This window comes from Furipterus horrens, unplaced genomic scaffold, assembly GCF_987537825.1.
Source record: "Furipterus horrens unplaced genomic scaffold, mFurHor1.1.pri manual_scaffold_9, whole genome shotgun sequence".
Taxonomy (NCBI): Eukaryota; Metazoa; Chordata; class Mammalia; order Chiroptera; family Furipteridae; genus Furipterus; species Furipterus horrens.
This window is the reverse complement of record NW_028327179.1, coordinates 74,719,055-74,743,414: the sequence shown is the minus strand read 5'-3', so window position 1 is coordinate 74,743,414 and position 24,360 is coordinate 74,719,055. Positions and strand designations below refer to the sequence as shown.

The 24,360-nt window shown below is 38.7% G+C and overlaps 3 protein-coding genes across 12 annotated transcripts in view; all 3 read right to left on the bottom strand.

The window, feature by feature from the left end:
* The window catches only part of CADPS2 (calcium dependent secretion activator 2), a 689,394-nt gene that overhangs the window by 455,696 nt on the left and 209,338 nt on the right, over positions 1–24,360 (bottom strand). The window lies entirely within an intron of this gene.
* Positions 13,424–14,539, bottom strand: RNF133 (ring finger protein 133). The gene has a single exon (XM_090287758.1). It carries the CDS (start codon positions 14,537–14,539, stop codon positions 13,424–13,426), a length of 1,116 nt encoding a protein of 371 aa, XP_090143884.1.
* On the bottom strand, positions 17,167–18,078 carry RNF148 (ring finger protein 148). Its single transcript, XM_090286778.1, has one exon. The coding sequence runs from the start codon at positions 18,076–18,078 to the stop codon at positions 17,167–17,169; it is 912 nt and encodes a 303-aa protein (XP_090142904.1).

Sequence of the window (24,360 nt, the reverse complement as noted above, 5' to 3'; positions counted from 1 at the left end):
GATAAACAGGAGGTAGAATGTACTGTTATTCTTTACCTTTTGTCTGAATATTCCCACAGCTTGATGCCAGTTCTGAGCCACCTTAGCCCCACTGAAGGTATTAAACACATCTCTCCTCATCTTGTAGCAACTTCTGTACAGTATCACTATATCCTTTCTCTGCTAAGTCTATGAATTTCATTAGAGTTGTGCCTTTAAAGCTTTTGAAGTATCTGGTATCATTAGATACACAAATTTTAAAGGAAATCACCACATCCTTATAATATTAATAAACTTTGGAAAGTTATTAAACCTACAGGATGGTATTTTGACCAATGTGGAAAGAAGCTTTCACAGAATCAGTGTAAAGAAATAAACATAAGCTTACAGGGTAATTTTTATAAACCTAAATTTATTCAATATTTTAATAGTAGAAATGATAAGTCCAACAAGTATCTTCTTTGTAATACATTATTATTAAAAGTAAATTGTGGGTTAATACTCATCCAGACAGGTAGGAGGGGTGGAGTCTGGGTGGAGAGTATGCAGTGTGGTGGTGGCGGCGGCAGTGGCAGGCTAGCAGAAAGTGCAGTCACATGTTTTAAAAAGTCAGAAGGGACACTTGGGGAGCGTTCCCAGCTCCTCACCGGACCTCACAGCCCACAGTTCCAGCACCGGGGAAAATCAAGCCTCATTGCTTCTGACTATGCAGACCAGTGGGGGTTGGGGTGGAGGCAGAAACTGCCAGTTTCAACAGAATCTGCTTGTTTAAAGGGCCCCTACAGTCCTAGAATGTCCGCAGACCCATCCGCTCTGGAAATGACGGCCAGGACAGCAGCTAGAGTGTTACAGCTACATAGGCAAGATTGAACACTCTGAAGCGGTGTATAAAGTAAGCAAAGGATTTTTAATGATGGCCAGGAGTTGGGCAGACCCTGAGCTGGTCTCTAACATGCTCCAACCTACAATGGAGTCTAAACACTGGGTTTTTATACTGGTGCAGTCTCTTTGTTTCTTCTTTGGTGGGAAACAGCCTTAGGAAGAGGGGGCTGGGTAGGACTGCAGGAATGTCTTGGCAGTAACAGAAACAGAAATTTGCAAGGCTATAAGGTTATCTTCGGCGGCAGCATAACTCTTCAGCCAGGAACTAACTCCCTGCAAAGCAATTTATTTTCAAAGGGCTAGACATTCTGAAAAGCACAACCTTCACATATGTTATAAACCAGACACAAGTAAATGGAAGGTGATAGAGACTGAGGTCCTTTTAGCTTGTAAATCACTAATTGCTATAACACTCCTTCTTACATTCCTTTTCCCAAGGCCTTTTAGCAAGTCCTTGCTACTTCTTACAAAGAACATTTAAAGCCCTTACATACTTACACATTGAAACTTTTTACAGGGACTGTTTGGTGCCCATACAAGAGGGGCGCCATTCTGGTGAGGAAGTGGAAGAGGTGCCTGGAAAAGGGGCTAGTGCTGGGCAGGCAGCATTGTTACCTCTTGGACCCCTCCCCTGCATACAGTGCAGTGCCACAACATGGTGAAACAGGTCGCCCTACACTGACGAATCCCTAAGGCTCCACCCCTAACAATGTAACAGGAGCGACAGCTCTACCTGGAATGTGGAGACCAACATGGGAGCCTGTCAAAATGAGGAGACAGAGAAGTATGGCTCAAAAGGGGAAACGAATCAAGGTTCCAGTGGGAGAACTAAGTGACAAGGAGCTAGCCAACCTAACAGATGAGGAGATAGACAACCTAACAGATGAAGAATTCGAAACAGTGGTGACAAAGATGCTCACAGGCTTGACAGATATGCTTGAGTACAGCAAACGCATAAGAGAAGAAGTGAAGGCTATGCTAAGTGAAATGAAGAAAAATCCACACAAAACCAGTAGTGAAGGGAAGGAAACTGGGGTTCAGATCAATGATTTGGAACATAAGGATGAAAAAAACAGTGAATCAAGTACAGAATGAGGAAGCAAGAATTGAAAAAAATGAGGAAAACTTCTCAAATTTTGCAAAGGAGATGGACATACAGGTCTGGGAAGAACGGAAGGTCCCGGGCAAGCTGGACCCAGAGGGGACCACACCAGGACAAATCATGACTGAGATGCCAAAGGTGAAAGATAAAGACAGAGTCCTGGGGGCAGCAAGAGAGAGGCAGAGAGTTGCCTACTGGGGGGTGTCTATGGAACTATCAGCTGATTTCTCACAGGATACTTTGCAGGCAGGAAGGGACTGGCAAGCAGCATTCAATGTAATGAAAAGCAACCTACAATCAAGATTACTCTATCCAGCAAAGCTATCATTTGGAATGGAAGGTCAGATGAAGTGCTTCCCAGACAATGTGAAGCTAAAGGAGTTCATCATCACCAAGCCATTATTACATGAAATGTCAAAGGGACTTACTTAAGAAAAAGAAGATCAAAACTATGAACACTAAAATGAACAACTATCAACAATGCATCTAAAAAATAAAAACAAAATCCAACTAAGCAAACCAGAATAGGAACAGAATCATAGGTATGGAGATCATTTGGAGGCTTATCAGCTGGGAGTGGGGAGGGGGAGAAATGGGGATATGGTGCAGGGATTAACAAGCATAATCACTTGGTAAAAAATAGACAGGGGGATGTTAAGAATAACATAGGAAAGGGTGAAGCCAAAGAACTTATATGCATGACCCATGGACATGAACTAAGGGGGGTGGGACTGCTGGAGGGAAGGGGGTTACTGGGCAGAGGGAAGCAAAGGGGAAAAAGTTGGAACTATTGTGACAACATAATCAATAAAATATAGTTTAAAAAAAGTAAAATGTAGGTTAATTTTTTGGTTGTAGTGGCTGATCTTTCTTGGCGAATGACTTTAAAAGAGCTAGACTTTTTATTATATTTACTGGCTGGTTTAGCTCAGTGGATTGAGCGTCGGCCTGCGAGTTAAGTGTCGCTGGTTCGATCTTCCAGTCAGGGTACATCAGAGAAGGAAAACTCTGACTCCAAAAAACCTCCGCTGCCTTGCGGCATACCTCTTCAGGGGAAAGGCTAAGGGAGTAAACCCTGACAGAAAATCCGGAGCCGGAGTCCCTAAGGCGGTTTGACGTTGTAGTCAACACCGGCAACTCCTGCGGCGCACCTGAACCCAAGCTGTATTGACTTCGTCTTTCCCTTGGATCCTTCAGCTGCGAAGAGAGGGGGGGTCTGCTGCATGGGCAACAGCTGGCCCTCCATATCACCCTGCCCAGGCTCTGTAGCTTCAGCGTCATCGCAAGATGTCGATTCAACACGGGAGGAGACAGATACCATGTCACTCCCGAGTCGGACTGCACAGCCATTCTCGGCCGTGCAGATAGACTCTTAAGAAGCTACACCATTGTCTCTCGAGACGGACGGCTGCCGACGACGACTGTATTATAAAATATATTACATATATTTATTATATAATTTTTTGATTAATGAATTCCAAAGGGTTAGAAACCAGTGATTTAACCAACTGACTCCCTTATTTATTAAATCTGAAGAAATCATGACTTAAAACTGAGAGCAAAAACATTTAATTTAAAAAGTAAATTTAAGTGATACACCTCTAGACCTTCATCTGTACACTATGAAGCAGGTGTTCTCCAAGGACCCCACCTTATAATTAATCTAAACCCCCAAAACTATCAAAGTTTTCTCATGGTTTCTGTGGTAGAAATTGAGATGAGTTTTTTTATATTCAAATAAACATAAACGTGACTTCTCAAGTATAAAACTATATTTTTAGAAAAAAAAAAACAGTCATGTTATTCCCATCATTTTATCAAAGTTAAAGTTTTTATTAAATTTTTGTCTCATAATATCAGCTAATAACAGATCCTTTAGGTCTCTTTTTATAGGTATTTTCCAACTCACTGATTATCTTAAATCTGATGGCAAATTCTTCTTAACCCTGTAACTATAGAATTTGTCAATCCACTCATTCTGAGCACAAATTTAACAGAGAAACAAAGCCCTGGCCAGGTATCTCAGTTCATTAGAGCATCATTCAGATACACCAAGGTTGTGGGTTCGATCTCTGGTCAGGGCACAACCAAGAGTCAACCAATGAATTAATAAATAAATGGAACAAGAAATCCATCTCTCGCTCCCCTTCCCCCATCTCTCCTTCCTCTCTCTAAAATAAATAAATTTTAAAAATTAAATATAAAATAGAGAAACAAGATTACTGAGCCCTAGCTGGGCTTTCAGTCTGTATGACACTGAGGCTGAGATCCTGAAAGGAAAGGAAGATCATTCGCAGTGGAAAAGGGAGCCATGGCATGGTAAATGGAAATTTCTAAAGCAAATATCTATATGCATATGAAATTTAAAAAGATGCCTCTTCTTCCAATCCATTCTCTCACCCTTTCACTATTTCATTCAATGTTTCATGGTGTGATTTTTAAAAAATAGTCTGAAAGTTCCTGGGTTGGGCTACCTTATGCTGCCTAGTCTGTGAAGGAAAGCCCCCACTCCCTTTCATGCCTTCATTGTAATGTAATAGAAAATAAAATTTGAAAACTTAGTATTTTACATTTGGAGTCTCATAGTATCTAATGTTCAATGAATCCTTAAAATGATTTATCTTTACTATATGGAATAAACTATGCTCCAACTGTCTTATAGCTTTACAATAGTCCAGCTTTAACAGTGTAATTTTGTTCACCTAACTGACACTTCTCTGCCAGTCTCCTCTCATCACCTGGGAAATGATGGGACAAAAATCAGAGGGGAATCAGACCTGTGTATTCAAGGTGTGACATCAGCTGAGAGACTCTGAAACATTCTGGGTCAGTTTCCCCACTTAAAGTGATATGAGACTGCCGTGACATCCAAAAACATAATTTTATAAAACCATTTTGTTACGAAAATGTCCAAACATATAGAAAAACTGATAAAAGTTTACAGTGGGTTGGAAATCACTGATTTAACAATTCCCATTCCTTTACTTATCAAATTTGGAGAAATCAGAACTTAAAACTGATAGCAAACAACCTTTTATTCTGATATGTACCTCCTACCTAGACTCTGCAAATAACATTTTTGTCTACTTTTTCTTTCACATATCTATCCATCCCTCTAACAATCTAAATTATTTTTGTTATGCATGTCAGAATAAGTCAAAAACATGATTTTGTTTTTACAAGATGATTCACAATGGACTGGAAAACCATAAACACTGGTCCTTTGCTGGACATACACTATGTCAAGAAACTTTTCCTTGAGAAGATGGGGAATGTATTAATATTGACAGAGGAAAAAATATTAATATTGGGAGAAAAGAAATTTCTAAAAACTAAGTCATTATATTTTCTATAATACTACACCAGATACCAGAGAATGAGCCCACTGACCCTTTCAAATTTTAGGTTTATAAAACATGAATCTGGAGGATATCACCTTGTTTACTCTTGATACGCCGAGAACCTTTACAGCAGAGAAACAAAGTTCAGAATAAAAAGGAAAAATGCAAACATTCTGTTAGTCAAACAAAACAAAAAATAAACAATGAACCCAAAATGTGACTATATTTCCCAGCTATATGATGGCTCTCAATAAATATTTGTTGTATTTTGTAGTTTCTATTTTGTAGTTATTTATTTTTCCACCAGATGGCAACTATGTGTGGAATAACAATGTTTTTGAATCTCAGGATGTGACTTTCAGGATTATGAGGGACTTCAAAGGTATAAATCCTATCATCCTTCCAAAGTTTATATTCTGCCATCACTAAAATGACATCCAAACATCATACTCCTTTAGGGAAGACAGACTGCTCCCTGAGGCAATAACCTGCCTATGGGCAGGTCCAACTGCTGAAAAGTTCTTTGCTTCCAGGTGGCAACACTCTCCCTATAACTGTCATTCTCTCATCTACTTCTAACTTATAGCAAAGGAAATTTAAATTCTTCTCAAGCTCATTTAAGTGTTTAATGGCAGTTAGCACTGTCTTCAACCATCCAAGTTAAACATCCCTCAGATGACAAGACACCCTTACTAACCTGGTGGCTCTTTCTCTCTGTGTTCTGATGTAGACCCCTCACTCCTTTCAGGTCTTTGTTCAATTGTTCATTTTCTTGGTGAAGCCTCCGGCAATCCCAGACATTCTGTTTCTCCACAGCACTTATAACTATTTAGCATTTATATATTTATTTTATAATTTCTTTCCACTAGAAAGTAAGCACTGGGAGGCCAGTGAGTTTAGATGACTTACCCCTGGATTTCCAGAGCAATGAATATTTGTTAAATGAATGAATGAATGAGATGCTTAATCATTGGATTTCACATCTGAGTAAGACCTCACTATCAATGTAAAGAAAAGGACAGTAATTAGCTCTAGTTACAGCTCAACACTGCTATGAATGCAGGAGGTGCCCCCACATGTTCCTTCAGACAGCCTCCTTAAGATGCCCAATGGCTCATCTTGCACTCATTTTCAGGTACGTTTCTATGGATGCTGAGTCTCCCTCCAGTATTTGTGAAGCTGGTTTTTTGGACCCAACCCTAGGAATTTACATGGTTTCCTTCTGAATGTCATCTATATCCCATTGTTTTAGTATGTAATTTTTAGACCTTTACTCAGAAAAAACTATCCTTTTCCAGCATGGGCCACCTAATCCAGTTGTAGACACCCTAAGCTGTTTCCACTTTTCAGGTTTTTTTCTATCCTTCTACCTTGTAAGTCATACATTGTCTAAAATCTCTTCTTTTCTCACAGCTCCCTTACTAGTGTGCACATGTACAAGTCATGCATAAACCAGAGAGCAGTGGGAGAAATGAAATATGCCTCAATGTCTCTTAACAGCTTAGTGTAATAATAGCAAGTGTTAATTGTGTAGTGCTTTAAGATTCACAATTATCTTCATTTGTACTATTTCTATCTAATTACAGCTATGTGATGCATGATGCATCCTTTCTGAAAATGAACTGATCCTCTTGAGAGAGTAGAGGTTCTTAAACTTCAATGTGCACCTGTCGGCTGGAGGACTTGTTCAAACAGATTGCTGTGTCCCTGGAGTTTCTGACTCCGTAAGTCTGCAGTGGGGCTTAACAATCTGCATTTCCAAAGAGTCCAGGTGAGGCTGCTGCGGCTACTCTGAGATGTTCTGCCTTCAGGAAAGGCTAGGAATGCAGATCATGTGACATAAAAGCATGGTGTTCTTTTCAGCAGGCAACTGAATTTTTTAAATAGACCAATTCCAGAATCAGTTCTTCCTAAATGGAAGCATCCATTTCCAAGAGCTCAAATTTCAATTTTTTGGTTCAATCAGCTACATCTTGCTCATGCTGTCACCCACCCACACTCCTTTATCTTCCCTAATTATGTTGAGTTGTCATTTCAACTACCCCCTGCCTCTAGTTGGAATTTTTCTTTCAAGGCTCAACCCTTTAAATACTTAAAACTGGACTCATTTTAATATTCTCCTTTACTTAAAAACTAATTTTTCAATCTAACTGACACGCAGTGGTTAAGACTAGGAGTTACGGAACCAGACCCAGTTCTAATATAGGCTCTGCCACATACTGGCTCTTTAACTTTGGCCGAGTTATGCAGTCTCTCTGGGTTACTGTTAGGTTTAAAAGAGATTCTACTGTTAAATGCATATAACAGCACCCTGGTATACTGTAACTATTATCACCACTAGCACCATCACTATCCCTGTCACAATCATCACCTTCACTTTGGCTGCTAAGCATTTCTGAGAAGTCAGACAGCATTGCTTAGCAGGATACTACATAATCAGGAGCTCCACAGTAGCAATAGTAAATTTTACATAATCCTTAGTCATCGCTGATGTAAAAGTAAACAGTAGGTTGTTTTGTTAATAAATCACCAAACCAGAGTACTTATAATGTATCATATCTTTTGCTAAATTGTTACATTTATCCCATTTAATTAGTATAGATCTATATTTTCATCGGTGTAGTGAACATCACTTATTACTTTGAGTTCTTCAAATTCAGCATACTCAAACTTTGAGCTCCTCTTCTAGGTTAAATTTGCTTCACCTGACTGTATTTTCTGCCTCACTGCATGGCATCAGTATCACCTACTGACTCAGGTCAGATGTCAAGGAGTCTTCCTTGACTCTTCACTTTTCTGTACCCACTGTGTGTTGCTAAACTGGAGGTGAACTGAAGATGAAGGCCATGAGTACATGCAAGTGTTAAATCATTGTTAACTGGGCATTAAAAAGTGACGAAGAAAATTCATATCAGGAAATAAAGTCACCAGAGAACATATCTCGGAGGTGACCACCTTATATTCCTCTCACCCAACTAACCGACTACTGCTTCTCTTCATATTTTTACCTCATCTCCTGGATCACTGCAATAGCTTCTGGAATGTCATCTTCATTTTCATTTTCCTTAACAAAATTCTACATGACACTCAAGACTTTATAAAACACTGTGTGCGCACTGTTCCCTCCATTAGAATGTCCTTCCCAACCCAAAAAAGTCCATTTCAAAAGTTATTTCTGTCTTTAAGAATTCTTGCTTCTCCATTCCTTCATATTCCCAGAAGCCTTAGTCGATTTCTCTTCATTAAATGTAGACCTTTATAACCTGATATTTCTCTTTCTACCTCAGTATTTTTAATAAAGTGAAAACAAGTCGATCTGAAGAAAGCATGGGTGCAATTGGGAACTTGATTCATGTAGAGGCTCTTAGGAACAGCCCTATGGCAATAGTCCTTGATTTGGTCTGCACATTGGAATTACCTGGGTAACTAAAAATGCTGATGCCTAGATCCCAACCCTGAGGTTTTGAGTGTAGCCTGGGCATTGAGCCTTTTAGAAAACTCTCTACGTGATCCTGATGTGCAAATGACAGGTTAAAGGAACATTGTGAATCCTCCCTGTTTATACCCAAGCCGTGACCTTTATTGTGAGAATAAAAATATAGGTGTGCTCTCTCCCAGGGAGAACTGGCCCTTCTTCCGGGGAGATTAGTACTTTTAACATTTAACTGTTCCTTCAGAGAGAACTGGCACTACTCCCAGAGGGGCCTGTTGTTTAGTTAAGTCACACAAGGCCCTTGGCGCACAGCCACTTTTGTCTAAAACATATTCAAGCATAACCCCCAAAGTAAGACAGTGGAATCCCACCCGAGAGAAGGATGCTGTGCTCAGACCTTTCCCAGTTGGACCCCAAATGCTGTCTCCGGGATTCCCCAGCATCTATGCTCGGGTGTTGGTGAGGTACCATCTGGTGATGTATAATTTTGATTCTTGCTTTCACTTTGCTCTTGATTAATAAAGTACTTAGTTATTCACCTTTGACTTGGGGTTTTTATTGTCTGCAAATCCAAACTTCCAAATTAAGTGGCCACGATCTCGTACATGCCCCTTAATGTAATGGTACAGCAACCTAGGCTGAGAAGTACTGCTCTATGAGGAATAGAAAATAAGTTAAGACATTAATAAAGGATTTTTAAGTAGAAGTAAAGATCTGGTAAAACTCCGTAGATATCACTCATGGTAGGCAAATATTAATGTAGAAAAGCCTAGGAGGTGAAGAATTCAGTGGTTCTTGGTACAGTAAGGATTACAATGGCTTACCATTTAACTCTAGGCTGATGCTGAACAAAATGAGATGGGCTGGGAAAGAACAGTGAATGAGGACAAAGAGCAAGTGGTGAAAATGAGAGGTATATTCAGAAAAATAATTCTGAAAAAGATGCTGTAAGTTAGGAAGTTTTTAAAAATGACAAAACCTGATGTATGGTGACAATGGTGTATTGCTGAATGGAGATGAATGTTAGAGGTGCAGAGAAATTGTGAAATCAAGGTTACTCTGGTCATCCACAGTGAGGAGGAAAATTCATGTCAGCAGCTGAAATCATAAAGGGACACTATCTTGGAGGTCTGACAAAGATGACAGCACAGTCCTGGAGGTAGGTGTTATAAATTGTGGTATAGCTGTCAAAAGGGGAGGTTTCTGTGTAGTACATTACCCTCTTCCTCTCCTAAAAAATTTATTTTGGTTTAGAAAACCAGGTTTGCATTTTAAGATAGTTCTGTGTCAGTAGCTGTAATAATCCATAATCTTGTTTTCATCACTAAGCACTAAATGCTTAAGATACAGTAAATGCAAAACCAAATAAATCCTAAAATACAAAAACCAGTGCTCAGGGCAAACATAAATAAAGGACATGGAATTTCCACTAAAATGACTTTCACAGTATCAGCGTGTGAAGCCTTCCTAACTTACTTCAGTGCATCCCAAAACTCTGATCCTTTCCCCCACTTGATTCCTGTGTGCTGCTTCAAAAACCAGTGAGTCTGTAGAGGAAGAAAGCTTAAATACTATCAGAAATGCCACACCTCTAAACTCACTACATTCTCTCAAGTACTCATATACTGAAAATACCATGGCTACCAACATCTCTCTGCAGTGCAAATGCATTATAATTATTCTACAGCAAGATACAGGTATGCTATCAGTGTAGTTAATGTCTTGTAATATGAGTAACTGCATCGATAAATTCACCTAAAACACCCAGTCAGTGGTAAGTGCTTTAGAATCATTTTCACTTTAGTAAATGTTAAACCTTATTTATCCCAGTAATAAAGAAAAAATAAAGTTTAATTTTTATAAGGAACATCAACACCCTACATAGCAGAGGGAATCAATTTTATTACCAGAGAATGCACTATATACAGAGGAGAAATGCAAGGGAAATCCATATGACACCTGTATTAGGGGCAAAATAATTCACATTATAGTCCCATATCATTATGGCAAAATATATTTGCATCACTAAGAGAAAACAGCGTAGCCCACAGACTAGGTAAAAACTACTATAATGAATAGTACCTAACATTTGACATATCAGTGCTATTTCCAGGTCCTATTTATTAAACCCAGAGTAAAAGTAATTTATTGATCTGTTTTCAACATTCTGAAGATTTAAACTGCCTTTTTTTTAGTTCTGACAAAAGAAACAGCTATGGAAAGCGCTTAGTCCATTGCTGCCACATGGTAGGCATTCAGCAATGACAATTCACTAACTTGATCTTCCCTTCTCCAGCTAACACACAGATTCTAACTACTCTTTAAAGAACATCCACTGGAAATTTTCCTATCAAGATCACAAGCATACTGTGTTAAATACTAAGTGTCCATGTCAACAAGAGTCATCTAATTATAGAAGTATGTACATGCTAATTTCTTATACATGAGGGTAAGTCAGATTTAAGGTTGACAGTGATGAACACAGTAAAGAGAAAAAGAGAAAGAAAGGAGGAAAGAAAGCAAAAATAAACCAATGAGGGTGCAGAAAAATAATAGAAAGAGAATGCCATGGCAATGCTAATGTGAAAAGTAACTGACAAATTCCTCAAGTGCTAGGTCTATCATGGAACATGTACCCCAGCTAAGAGTAAACAGAGCTGTATTGATTCTTGGGTTTGGGGGCTGCCAGAACTACCAGATGCACCCATTTTCATAATTCCAATGAATCGTTTGGGCAACCAGTGGAAGTCACTCGAGTTACCCCCATGAGCTGCTAGCCCCAGAGACACCAACAGCTTCTCTTGCTTAGGAGCTAATCCTGTGAGGAGTGGCTCTCACAGGGTCCTCAATGTCTAGTTTCTTCAATGTGACCTTTGGTTCCTCAGGAAATGACTTGACTCCCCCAGGGTAAACTCAAAAAGACACTCAAGAGAGTATTCCTGCTAAATCCTCTAGTACTGGTGCTATGCAGTTCTTTCAAAGAGCATATCTTGTGATTAACTAAGTCAAAACCTCTCTAGGGTTGGATATAAAAAAGCCTGTGTGCGCCAAGCAAGGAATCACCTCAACCTGGTCATTTGCCCACTTTTTTGCTATGACCTGATTCTCTCTGGCCTTAGATGAAGTCTCCCTCCCTCTCTTAAACAGTCTTCCTTAGTATTGCTTTTAGAAATAATTACTCCTTCTGCCTGTCTCTGAATTTCAGTATTGTTAGCACTGAGCAACTCACAAAATTCTTCTTAATAGATCTCTCTATAGGGTTGCACAAGAATTCAAGTATCATTGTCAGCCCTGGATAGGTCAAAGCTCCTCATTAAAATTATGCATGCTAAATTATAATAATGAGTTCTAGGCTAATAATTGTAATTTTCTATTTTGTCTAAGTGATTTAGGATGAAATTTTCAGGATTTGGTTCCCATTAATTTGTAATATTCTGATAAATAGCCCAGTTTTTCCAGATTAACACATAATAGTTACATTATGAAAAACATCTTTATCATTATTTAATCACTCAAACATATTAGATGCCCAGCTCGGCGTCATGCTCCTGGAAATACAGTGAACAAAACAGAATCTCAAAATGTCATAATGATAACTTCTACATTGTGATACTTATCTCCAAAATAATTAGGCATATTTTAAGTATTTTATTTTATTTTTTTAATCCTCACCTGAGAATATGTTTATTAATTTTAGAGAGAGGAAGGGAGAGACAGAGAAAAACATTTATGTGAGAGAGAAACATCAATAGGTTGCCTCCTGTATGCATCCTGACCAGGGATTGAACCCACACCCTAGTATGTGCCCTGACTAGAAATCAAACCCACAGCCTTTTGGTATAAGGATGACACTCTAACCAAGCCACCTGCCAGGGCTTAAGTATGTTATTTAATGGCAAAAGTAAATTAATTAATTAACTGGGTAGTATCATACATACAGGAAATAAATACACCGTGACTAAATATCATAGAAAGTCTTTATCATTTAAGCCTTTCTACACATTATGAACATGTAACAACTATGATAAGAAATACTGAGCACTGAAATATTTGCTGTTCACTTGAAGAGTGCTAGTATTTTACTTTTAAAATTGTTATTACTATGCATATGTAGATCACACGAAATATACTAACTGCTTAAAGAGTATTTTTTGTCAAGAGTAAGATTTTCATGCCAAAAATGTAAAAATACAGCACAATGGATGTCAAAATTATTATATTGTACTATAAATATCAAAAGATAAATTTTACTCTTCCTAGCACAAATATAATTTATGTTTTTAAAACTTAAATGATAGTTTTGGATTATAAGGAATATGTAAATATATTAACAATTTTCTTACTAAAATAGAGCCCAATATATGCACAAAGAAAATCTAGGGAAAAATGTTTGTCCTTGGTTTTAACATGCATGTGTCCATAGAAATAAACATACATCCTCACAGGAGCAACATATACTGACAAAAAGTTACATTTAGCAAATATGAAAAACAAAAAGCAAACAAACAAAAAAACCCTGCTAGGCCTCTTTTTGTTTTTCTGGTTTTAGGGCTTGACAAAGAATGTAGAAATTTACCAAAGTAACAAAAAAGCACACAAAAACCACACTTCAAACTCCTTGTCAGTATTAGAACCTGCTTTGACAAACAGGTTTAATCCACTTCCTCAAAGGTCATGCTATCAAAGTTAAGGATGAACATATACTGAGTTAAGCTGGCTGTCATTCTGAGTAGTGTGCTCCTCCACCTCTTCCATGTGGGTCACTTGATCTGACTGTCTTGTAGGAGGAAGTTCATTGTTTGTCCCCTCTTCAACAGGTGATAAAATACCAGGGCAATCATTTGAGATTAAAAATTGCAATGATTGTGTTCTATCTTCAACATTCACTTGAATCCCCAAAGCACTAAGAATGTCACATTTGCACATGGGGCATGTTCCATGAGCTAGAATCCAGGGGTCAATGCACTTCTTATGGAAAAAATGTTTACAAGTCAGAATACGAACCGTGTCATCAGGCTTGTAGAGTTCAAAGCAAACTACACAGCTATCTCCATTTGGACGTACTTCCTCATCCCCTTCTTTCAGTACCCGAAGTTGGAGCTGGCCAAAAATTATCTTGAGATCTGACTCTAATCTCCTTCTCTGAATCCTTGCTATCCAAAGTCTTCGAATATGATAAAAGATGAAATACGCTAAAGTAGCGGTTGTGGTAATCACAAAAGAGACAAAAGAGTAATTCATCGGGATGATGTGTTTTCTCCCCACCTCAACTATGACTGTAACACGAATTCCCTTCTGAATTAAATGCAAAATCTCCATGCCTTTTAAGTTAACAATCATCACTACGATGATGTCTTCAAATGCCTGATGAGACATGGGAAAAACGTGATGGCCTGTTTCTGGAAAGTTATAGATGATCACTCCACTTGCTCCCTTCTGAACAGCCACCTTAATTTTCTGTGTGAAGGAACAATCTCCCCGTTCAATAAGTGCAAGCCACGTCTCTGAGATCTTTGATCTGTTGAAACTGGTATTGGGATTACAGGCATTTTGTAGTTTTCCATCTGGTGGTACAACAACTCCTGCCACTCTCTTCAAAGTGGAGCTTCTTCCAAATACTCCAGTTTCCCCGAACTCTGACAGAGTGCGATTCCCAACATGAAATGATATGTTCATGTAAGCGGTCCAAACAGTGCTGGCTTTGCAACTGCTCTGACTAAGAAGCCAAAGAACACTGAATAATTTCACAAGCCAGGAAGATGTAGTGTTGTTTCTCTGAGTGCCAATCTGGAGTAGATTCATCTCTCTCTGCCTAGTAACCAAACGACCAATCCAACAAAAAGATCTAGCTTCTACATCTGTTGACAATCAGTTTAAAATAAGAAAATGAAAAAAGTCTTCTGGGTGAAAACAAGTTCCAGTGTTTTCCAGCATGTTTTTGTGAGAAATTCTTAAAGATGTCGCTTGAATTTTAGATGTTTTATTAGAGACACAGAGAGAAAAACTTTACATTGGAAAAAAATCCTAGTCTCACTACTGTAACCCTAGATACCACTTACTGTTGGGTAATATGATTATGACATAAAAGGCAACACAGCCAATTAGGTACGAGCTTAGAGCATCCTGTAAACTGTACTGGCTTGCAAGTTTCAAATGTTGTTATGGGTTAATTCTATGTTGTTATAAAGATGGATTCCATTCCTGAGTAACATATGTTAATGGGCACCATATTAAATTAAAAATTAAATATAAAATTCATATAACGCCTGCATTTTAAAACTTGAAAGGATATGCATATGCAAGAAAGCCACATACCTATAATTTTTCTTCAAAAGAAATATTTTCAATACAATGGCCAGTTTTAATAACATAATTAAAAATTAACACTGTGACCAAATATGTGGTAAAGAGGATGAACTCTGTAACACCATTTTTAACTTACATTTAGTCACAATGCAAGTTTTTAATTTATCATGTAAACTATTATACTAAATTTACTTAATAAAAGTTTGCTTAGAAGTTTGCTGGTTTCATTTGGATTTGATTTTTTAAAGTAGCATATCCTGGCCCTACACTTTGTGGCTCAGTTGGTTGGGTGTCACTTCATAAACCAAAAGGTGGTGGGTTCAAGTCTTAGTCAGGGCACATGCCTGGGTTGCAGGCTGGGTCCCTGGTTCATGCAAGAGAAAACAGATCGATGTTTCTCACATAAATGGTTCTCTCCCTCTCTTTCTCCCTCCCATCCCCTCTCACTAAAATTAATAAAAAATAAATAAATAAAAGTAGCATATCCTGTTAAAAATTACTTCAGCTTCACTTCCTCACTCTTAAACTGATCACACATAGGAACAACAACAGTAAAGAGAGAAACACTAATCTCATTTCTCTGCAGACCTTGATATCTGTTACTAATTTAACAGTATTTTGAGATAACGGGAAAGGGTGTAGGGGGAAAGATTACATATAGCAGTATTAGTTTAGTACAACTCATTGTAAACAAAAAATTTAGCTACTGATTTTAAAAAGAAAAGCTTCAAGGTCCCCACTTAAAATTAACCACTGAGAGCAGTGACTATTAAATGTCATAGATGCTTTTAATAAAATATTTGCCAAAATCAACTAAAATCTATGAAGACCTCACATACACACTGACAGCTCTGCCTATATTTTACCTACACTTATGTCAATGACACAATATGACCTCAAAGCCAAAGAGCGACTTGTGAACTAACACACATGAGAAGTCACTGGTGTTGCCATACACTTTCTTGGGTGTGTATCTCAGTGGTTCTCATTCACCAGCTAGGATACCAGTAAAGGACTTTGACCTTGAACTTAAATGTCTCTGACCTTTATGCACAGGATGCTAAGAGACACTTTTGGTTTGGGAGGAAGGAGAAAAGGGCTCTATGGACCCAGCACCCAGCACAAAAGTGGCATAAAAAGAATATTGACTTGAAATCTTTGGCTCATAATGATCAATTTTTTTTTTTTTAACCAAAGGCCATTAACTTGTGTAGTACATAGTGTGTGGACTCATAAGGTACAGAGCTGGACATTAATGGTTTAGTGTACTGTCCCTAAAGAGATTTCATCAAAACATAACCCAAATCTTTCAGCCTCTAACAGCTGCTATTCATTTAAAAAGAGGAAGAGGCAAAGTAAAGCAAAGGATACAATTTGGAAAGGCAACTAAAAGTTTCAGCTCTGCACTGTCTATACTATCACCACCATTTTGAGAAGGAAAGCATTTACTATTTTGTTTCTAGAAGTCAAACCTGATAACCGTAGTTGATTTGCTAAACTAAGATTTAAAGGGCTCTGACAAAGGTGATTTTTTGCAATGCTGCCCTAAATGAGACCTATAATAATTTAAAATATTAGTTACATAAAAAAAGTGTTATCATCTAAAATAATTATTTAGAACATATTACCTACCCAGTCAGTAACTTTGGAAACCAGATTCCTCAGTCATTAATAAAATTAGTTAAAAATGGAGAATTAACTCAAGATCTAGTCTTATAATAAAGTTTGTTGAGCAGATATTAGATATCAAAAATTAAACAAAAAATGGTAACAAAATATAAAAATTAATATGGAAAACTTAAAAATATGACTAGCTCTCTGTGGCATCAATGTCACAAACACTGTAATTTGAAGATAAAGACTAATTTGCTTTTAAGATATACTAATGTCCTTATATGGATAAGAAAAAAAATGTTTAACAATTAACTTATTAGAAAAACAAATTCAAACAGGTGGATATGATATGGAGTTTTATTTTTAAAACACACAAATTTCACCCTCTTTAGTACTTGGGTAGAGAAGCTGGAGTTAAATTTTCTCTCTACATGCAGTGCTAAAAGAATTAATCTAATTTTAATCTTTGAAAAGACTTGGTTACATCTTCAGAAAATTCTCTAGGTTTCTTAAGTTTTCAGAATGTCATACTTGCATATGGGGCATGTCCTATGGGCTAAAATCCAAGGGTCAATGCATGCCTTATGGAAAAAATGTTTGCAAGTTAAAATACGCACTACATCTTGGGGTTTGTATATGTCAAAGCAGACCACACAACTGTGTTCTTGTGGATCTAGCTCCTTATCCCCTTCTTTGAGCACTCGCAGTTGAAGCTGAGCAATTGCTTTCTTCACATATGACTTTATCTGTCTCCGCCTCCTGGTGGAAGAATTGGGCACTCTAGGTCTCCAGGTACAGTACAAGAAGAGGTAGGCAGCTGTGGGAGCCAGGAAGGTAAGCAGAGTCATGAGATAGTAGTTCACAGATGGCATGTGAGTACTCCCCACTTCAATGATGACTGTCACATAGACTCCTTTCTGAATCAAGTGCAAAAGTTCCATGCCTTTCAAGTTGCCTATCATCACTGCAACTGTTTTTCCCGTTCCCTTGTGAGACATGGGAAATACTTTGTTGCCCGTACCTGGATAGTTATAGATGATCACGCCATTTGCTCCCTTCTCTGCTGCCACATTGATTTTATGTGTAAAAGTACAGCCTCCTCGTTCGATGAGGGCCAACCAAGAGCCTGTCTCTTCAGGCCTGCTGAAATTGGTCATAGGATTACAAGCATTCTGATTCCATCCTTCGGGAAGTACCACAGCACCAGACACCCTTTCCAGAGGAGAATGATTCCCGAACACTCCACTCCCTCCTAATTCTGATATTATGCGATTTCCCACCTGATATGTTATATTCAGGTGAGCTGTCAAAATGGCTTTTCCTTTTAAGTCAGGAAGGGTAAGCAGAAGAAAGATGGTAAGCCTCAGCAGTCGAGATGAAACAAAACTATGAGTTGAAGGAGTAATTCTAAGTAGCCTCATACCTCCGTTTGCCTATTAACTGACAAACATGAAAAAAAAATCAATTATAAAAGAAAGTAAAGAGGGTAGCTTAATTGTTAATGGTTGATAATTAAAGTACATTAATGGAAAAGTTCTGAGTGGATCAAAGACATCTTGCTCCTTCCAGTATTTTTATTTTGGGTAGATTATCTTTCTTATACTATAAAAAAGCTGTTGTTAGTTCAATGTGATTTCAAGAAAATTATGACTTCTTAATGGGTAAATTGTGACATCAGAGGCAGTTAAGCCAATCCAAGAGTTTATATTACTGCAGTGCATACTGAAATCCTATTGGCCAAAAAGCTGCTAAGTAATGACTCATGGCATATAACAATTTGAATAAACTATAAAGCAATAAATAAATAGATGAAGATTTTGGTTAGAGTCTTCAGTTTCTTTCCCAGTTCTGCATAGATTGAAAAGCTGCCTAGCCACTTTTATACTCATTATGTTTCTATCTGTCTGGAAAAGTAGAAATCATGTATTAGGGCATATACGTGGCCAGTTGTCAGTTTTCATGTATGATATGCTCCCTAAAATGCCATTCTGTGGGAAACAGGAATAAATCATTTCTACTCTATTCCAATATTAAATGCTTACCCAGGCCTATGGACTCAACACAAGGACAATGCACTATAAGCTTATATTGTTAGCCTGATACATTGTCATCTTGCAAGGTAAATTCAACTTTATCCACTGAAATAGCTACTGAGATTGTATTCTGTGCTAGGAAAATACTCATATGGGTCCCATACCAAAGAAGAAAACAGACCTATTCCAACTTTGTAGAGCACATTATCCAGTAAGGATAGATTTTAAACAACTACACATACAAATGTACTAACTGCAAGTTGTGATAAGGGCTCTGAAGGGAAAACACAGTTTATCAAGAGCAAGAATAGATGTAATGGGGAGCTGACCTCTGGTCAGAGGCCCAGGGCATTCCTCTCTAAGAAAGTGACACTGGAAAGATAAATCAGAATTGCCCAAGCAAAGAATGAGATGAAGATTTCAGGCAGACGAAACAGCAGTTTCAGGACCCTAATATAGGAAAGAACACGGCAAGTTAAAGGACATGAATAAACATTAACTTTGGCAAAGTGAGAGAGGAGAGAGCTGTGGGTGATGAGGGAGGAAAGGCAAACAGCAATCAGTGTCCAGGGTCACAAACATTTGAGTAAGGATTTTGGATTATGTCCCAAGAGCAAGAGAAACACTGAAGGGTTCCAAGATGGGGAAGTGACATTTAAGTGTCTCAAAATGTTCACTTTTTAAGAAGTGTACTTTGCCTTATGTGGAAATGAATTAGAGGAGGAGGAGGAGAATGAAGTGGTGAGATGAGCTTAGGCAGAAGAAAAGAGTGGCTCAAACTCTTGAAATAGTGAAGATGTAGAGACACCAAAATTACAACTGAACTACAAAACAACCAGCTTTTAGAACCACCTGAAATCTAGCTGAGTAGAAGTCCTACAATGAGGGTTTTGAAGAAGCAGCCACACGGAGACTTGTAGGAGGGGCAGAGGGGCAGAACTGGCTGGTCCCACACCCACGTGTGGTGATTTAAACTCAGGCGGGATATCTTGGCTGTGGAAAACCCCCCTGAAGAACAAGGGGTCACAGTCCACACCAGACCCCCTAGCCCAGGATTTCAGCACCAGAAAGACAAGTCTTCATAACTACTGGCTGTAAAAACCAGCAGATTGTGGCTAAGTGAAATGGAAGCTTCTGTAGTCCCAGGCAATTCCTCCTAAGGGGCCAATGCACAGACTCACTCAGATTCCCACTGAGCTCCACTGCTGAGGCAGCAGCTTAAAAGGAACCAGGGACATATGGGGAGGAACTGAAGTGTCTGGGAGAGAACTGGGGTTTAGGGGGTGGAGGGGCAGCTTTCTGCAGACAAAAGTGCTGGCAGAGGCCATTGTTCCTTTTATGCCCCCCCCCCACACCCACCCACTCCACCAGAGCTAACAGCAGGGCACCATATCCAAGTCTCAATTAAGCTGGCTCACACTGTTGGCCCAACCCTGGTGATTACCTGAGACCATGCCTCACTCAATTTGTGGCCCCATCCAAACTGTTTCCAGTCGCTTTTCCATACAACTGGTCTCTCTTGCCTCATGCTTTGGGCTTTCCTAAAATCTCTCAAACAAACAGCATCTGGCTTCTGCATACCCTCTATCTCTTGCTAAATGGCCCCAGACGTGGCACTAGTGGCTGCCTGCTAAGGTTCACAGGTTGGCCTCTCCTGGGCACCTCCAAAGAGCAGCCTTCTGCAGATCACTCTGTAGCTTGTGCCAGGTGGCCCCAGGCAGGACACAGGTGGTGGCTGACTTTGCACCTCCCAGGAGTCCCCAGAGCAAGTGCACCTGGTGGACAGCTTCAGACCACACAGGACTACAACCTCATCATCTGCACAAACAACACACGCAAGGGGCAGACTTGGTGAGCACCAAAGCCCCCACTGAAGCAAGTCCTGCTCTGTAGGGATGGCTTCTGCACAGCAGCTTCTCCATTGCAGTCACAGCTGGTCCTCACAGCCAAGTTGCCTGGGGTAAATCCTTCCCAGTGACAATAACAGCAATCAAGGCTCAATCATAACAGGAAAGTGAACATAGCCCACATAGGGGCACACCTGGAGTACCTTGCACAGGTGACTGGGGAGGCTATGCCACTAGGCCCTACAGGATACCTACTATACAAGGATACTCCACCAAGTCGAGGGACATAGCAGCTCTGCCTAATACATAGAAACAACATAGAGAAGCAGTCAAATGCAGAGACAAACAGCTCCCAAATGGAAGAACAGGAGAAATCTCTGGAAAAAGAACTAAACAAAATGGGGGCAAGCAAACTATCAGAAACAGAGCTCAAAACAATGGTTATAAGGATACTCAAGGAACTTGGTGAGAATTTCAACAGCATGAAAAAGGACATAGAAACTGTAAAAAAAGAACCAGTCAGAAATGAAAGATACACTAACTGAAATGAAGACTGCTTTACAGGAAATCAACAGTAGAAGAAATGATGCTGAGAGTCAAATCATAAATTTGGAATATAAAAAAACAAAATCATTCAATCAAAATAGCAAAAAGGAAAAAAGTCAAAAATATGAAGATAGTGTAAGAAGCCTGAGACAATTTCAAGAATACTGACATTTGCATCATGGAGTGCCAGAAGGAGAAGAAAAAGAGCAAAAAAATGGAAACCTATTTGAAAAAAAGACAGAAAACTCACCTAACATGGTGAAGGAAACAGACATGTAAGTCCAAGAAGCACATAGAATCTAAAACAACACAGAACCCAAAGAAGACCACACCAAGACACACCCTAATTAAAATGCAAAATGTGAAAGACAACATGAATCTTAAAAGCAGCAAGAGTAAAGCAGGTATGGAGCTCTCATAAAACTGTCAGCTGATTTCTCAACAGAAACACTTCAGGCCAAAGGAAATGACAAGAAATATTCAAAGTGATGAAAAACAAAAACCTACAATGATTACTCTACCCAGCAAAGCTATCATTTACAATCAGTGGACAGATAAAGAGCTTCCCAGACAAGAAAAAGTTAAAGAAGCATATCACCACCAAACCAGTATTATATGAAATTTTAAAGTGTCTTCTTTAAGAAGGAGGAAAAAAGATTAAAAATATAAATAATAAAATGGCAATAAATACATATTTAATAACAATTGAATCTATAAATCAAAATAAATGCCCTTGCTGGTATAGCTAAGGTTGTTGGAGCACCTTTCCACAGACTAAAATGTCGCCAGTTCAATTTCCAGTCAGGGCATATACCTGCGTTGTGGGTTTGATCCCTAGTTGGGGTGAGTATGAGAGGGCAGCTGACCAATGTTTATGTCTCACATTGACATCTGTCTGTCTCACTCCCTACCCCCTTCCCTCCCTCTCTAAAAGCAACTTTTAAAAATGCCCTTGGGTGAGGATTAAAAAAAAATCAAAATAAATTAACAAGCATAACCAAAACAGACTCATAAATACAGAGAACACTTTGATGGTTGCCAGATGCAAGGGGGGTTGGGGAGATGGGTGAGAAAGGTGAAGAGATAAAGAAGTACAAATAGGTAGTTACAGAATAGTCATGGGGATGTAAAGTGCAGCATAGGGAATATTGTCAATAATATGGTAATAACTATATATGGTGTCAGATGGGTATGAGATTTACTGGGATGATCACTTAGTAAGTTATATTATGTCTAGTCTCTGGGGTGTATACCTGAACTAGTATAATATATCAACTGTAACTGAAAAATAAAAATTGATTGAAAAATAAACACAGATGTGGTAACTGGAAGGGTACTAGTGGGCAGAGGAAAGGATGACCACAACTACCACAATTTACTACATTACTTTAATGTTGTAAATTATAGTTTCTTCTTTACTACTTTAAAGATGTTTTAATGCTTGTTCACTTTTATTTTAAATTTTCACACTAAGTCTTTTTCAGGGAGTCAATAAATTGGCAACACTCATTCAAACATTTATTATTTACTACATAGAACATACCCTCTGCACCAGTCATGCTATAGAGCCCTGCTGGAGGGGAAGCCCTGGGGATACATAAAGAAAAAATAAACCCTGTTTCCTAGTGTGCAAATGGAAACCAACATTTCAATCAGGGGTATGTTGAGAGAATTTTGTCATTTTGACAAAAGCAGTTATAGTACTTACTGACCCATAATATTTTAGGTAATATTTGCTTTTAAAAATAAAATTGGAACCAATCAACTTGCCCCATTCATACAATTTTATCAACACATTATTCTGTTTACATCTGAACTATCTTTCCATGTAGGCTTTTCCCAGGTTCAAAGTGTGAATTTCTGGCTTATTCTGAGCACCAACAAAATGAAGCCACACTAGGAAGACAGTTCACATCATCATACTGTTAAGTAGCAGCTAGGAATGAGCAGCCAGACAAGAAATAGAGGCAGAGCCCTTGCGTTTAAAATCTAACAAAGGACTTCATACAAGAGGCTAGAAACAAATGAAGACAGGTCTAACCCATTGACCCAGCAGTCCTAATCCTGGTCCAATAAGCTTGCCAAGCATTCTGAAGAACACTAGCAAAACTTTGATAGAACAGGAGGAGGGGAGAGTCCTTGAGATTGGGCTTTTGTAAGAATCTTACTAAGATCACCAAGTCTCCCAAGGTCTAGGAGGTGGGAAGGGAGTCCTTGGAATTCTCTGTACTATTTCCACTATCTGGTAAAGAACTCCCACATATACCTATGTTTAGGTAGTCATGTCCCTCTGGGGGAAGCTAGCACCACCTTTATCCATCAATCAATATGTAACTCCCTCACCTCAACCAACCAACTATATATCCTCAGAGCAAAGAACCCTATGCCTCTTGCCAACCAAGCTCTTGCCTTTCATACCCCACCTTATGTAGGCCTGTTCTTTTCCCTGAGACCTTAGCACTAATAAACTTTCCTTGCACACTAGTAGGCTGGCTGATCTGTAATTCTTTATTGCGTCAACAAGAACCAAGTTTCTCCCATAACAATATTAGAGGCTGTTTGTTAAATCTGTGATTACTTAACATTTGAGGATGGGATTTTTAAAATAATTGAATTCTAATATTACTTTTTTAGTTTGCTAATTTTTAAGGGTAAAGAGTTTAAACAGTAACTATATTTGGGCTCAAAATATATCCCAAACCTAGAGATTCTTTATATGGTTGGAAAGACCAATTTGAAGAACTTACTAATTCATTGTATTTTTCTCACTATAAGATGAAGTAGTTAAGACAATGGTAGATAGAACTTATCTGGTCTCCTGCCTGAGTCTTAGGACAAATGTACCTATAAGAAGAAATAATCCCTTATCTCTTAACACAGTGGTTCACAAGGTGGTGGTGGGGAGGGGCAATTTTGCCTCCAAAGGGATATTTGGCTATTTCTGGAGATATTTTTGATTGTCACAATGGGAAAGTACTACTGGCATCTAGTGGGTAGAGGCTAGGGATGTTGCTAAACTTCCTAAAATGCACATGACAGCTCTATGCAATAAATAATTATCTGGCCCAAAATGTTAAAGACTAAGAAACTCTGCTCCAATGGAACAGTCAAGGGAGGGAGCAACCATCCCCAAACTCACTTTTATCCCTGATGGACATCTGGGTCTGAGCTTTCATCATGGAGTAATCTTTTATAATTTGACAAGGCATCCATCAAGGATGATGCCATCAAACCACCTGCATTTCCTGTTTTCCTTGGAATAGAAACAGTAAAGGCC

Bases quoted from the DNA above. Each gene is read 5' to 3' on its own strand.
- RNF133 (XM_090287758.1), bottom strand. From the start codon at position 14,539: ATGAATCTACTCCAGATTGGCACTCAGAGAAACAACACTACATCTTCC.
- RNF148 (XM_090286778.1), bottom strand. From the start codon at position 18,078: ATGAGGCTACTTAGAATTACTCCTTCAACTCATAGTTTTGTTTCATCT.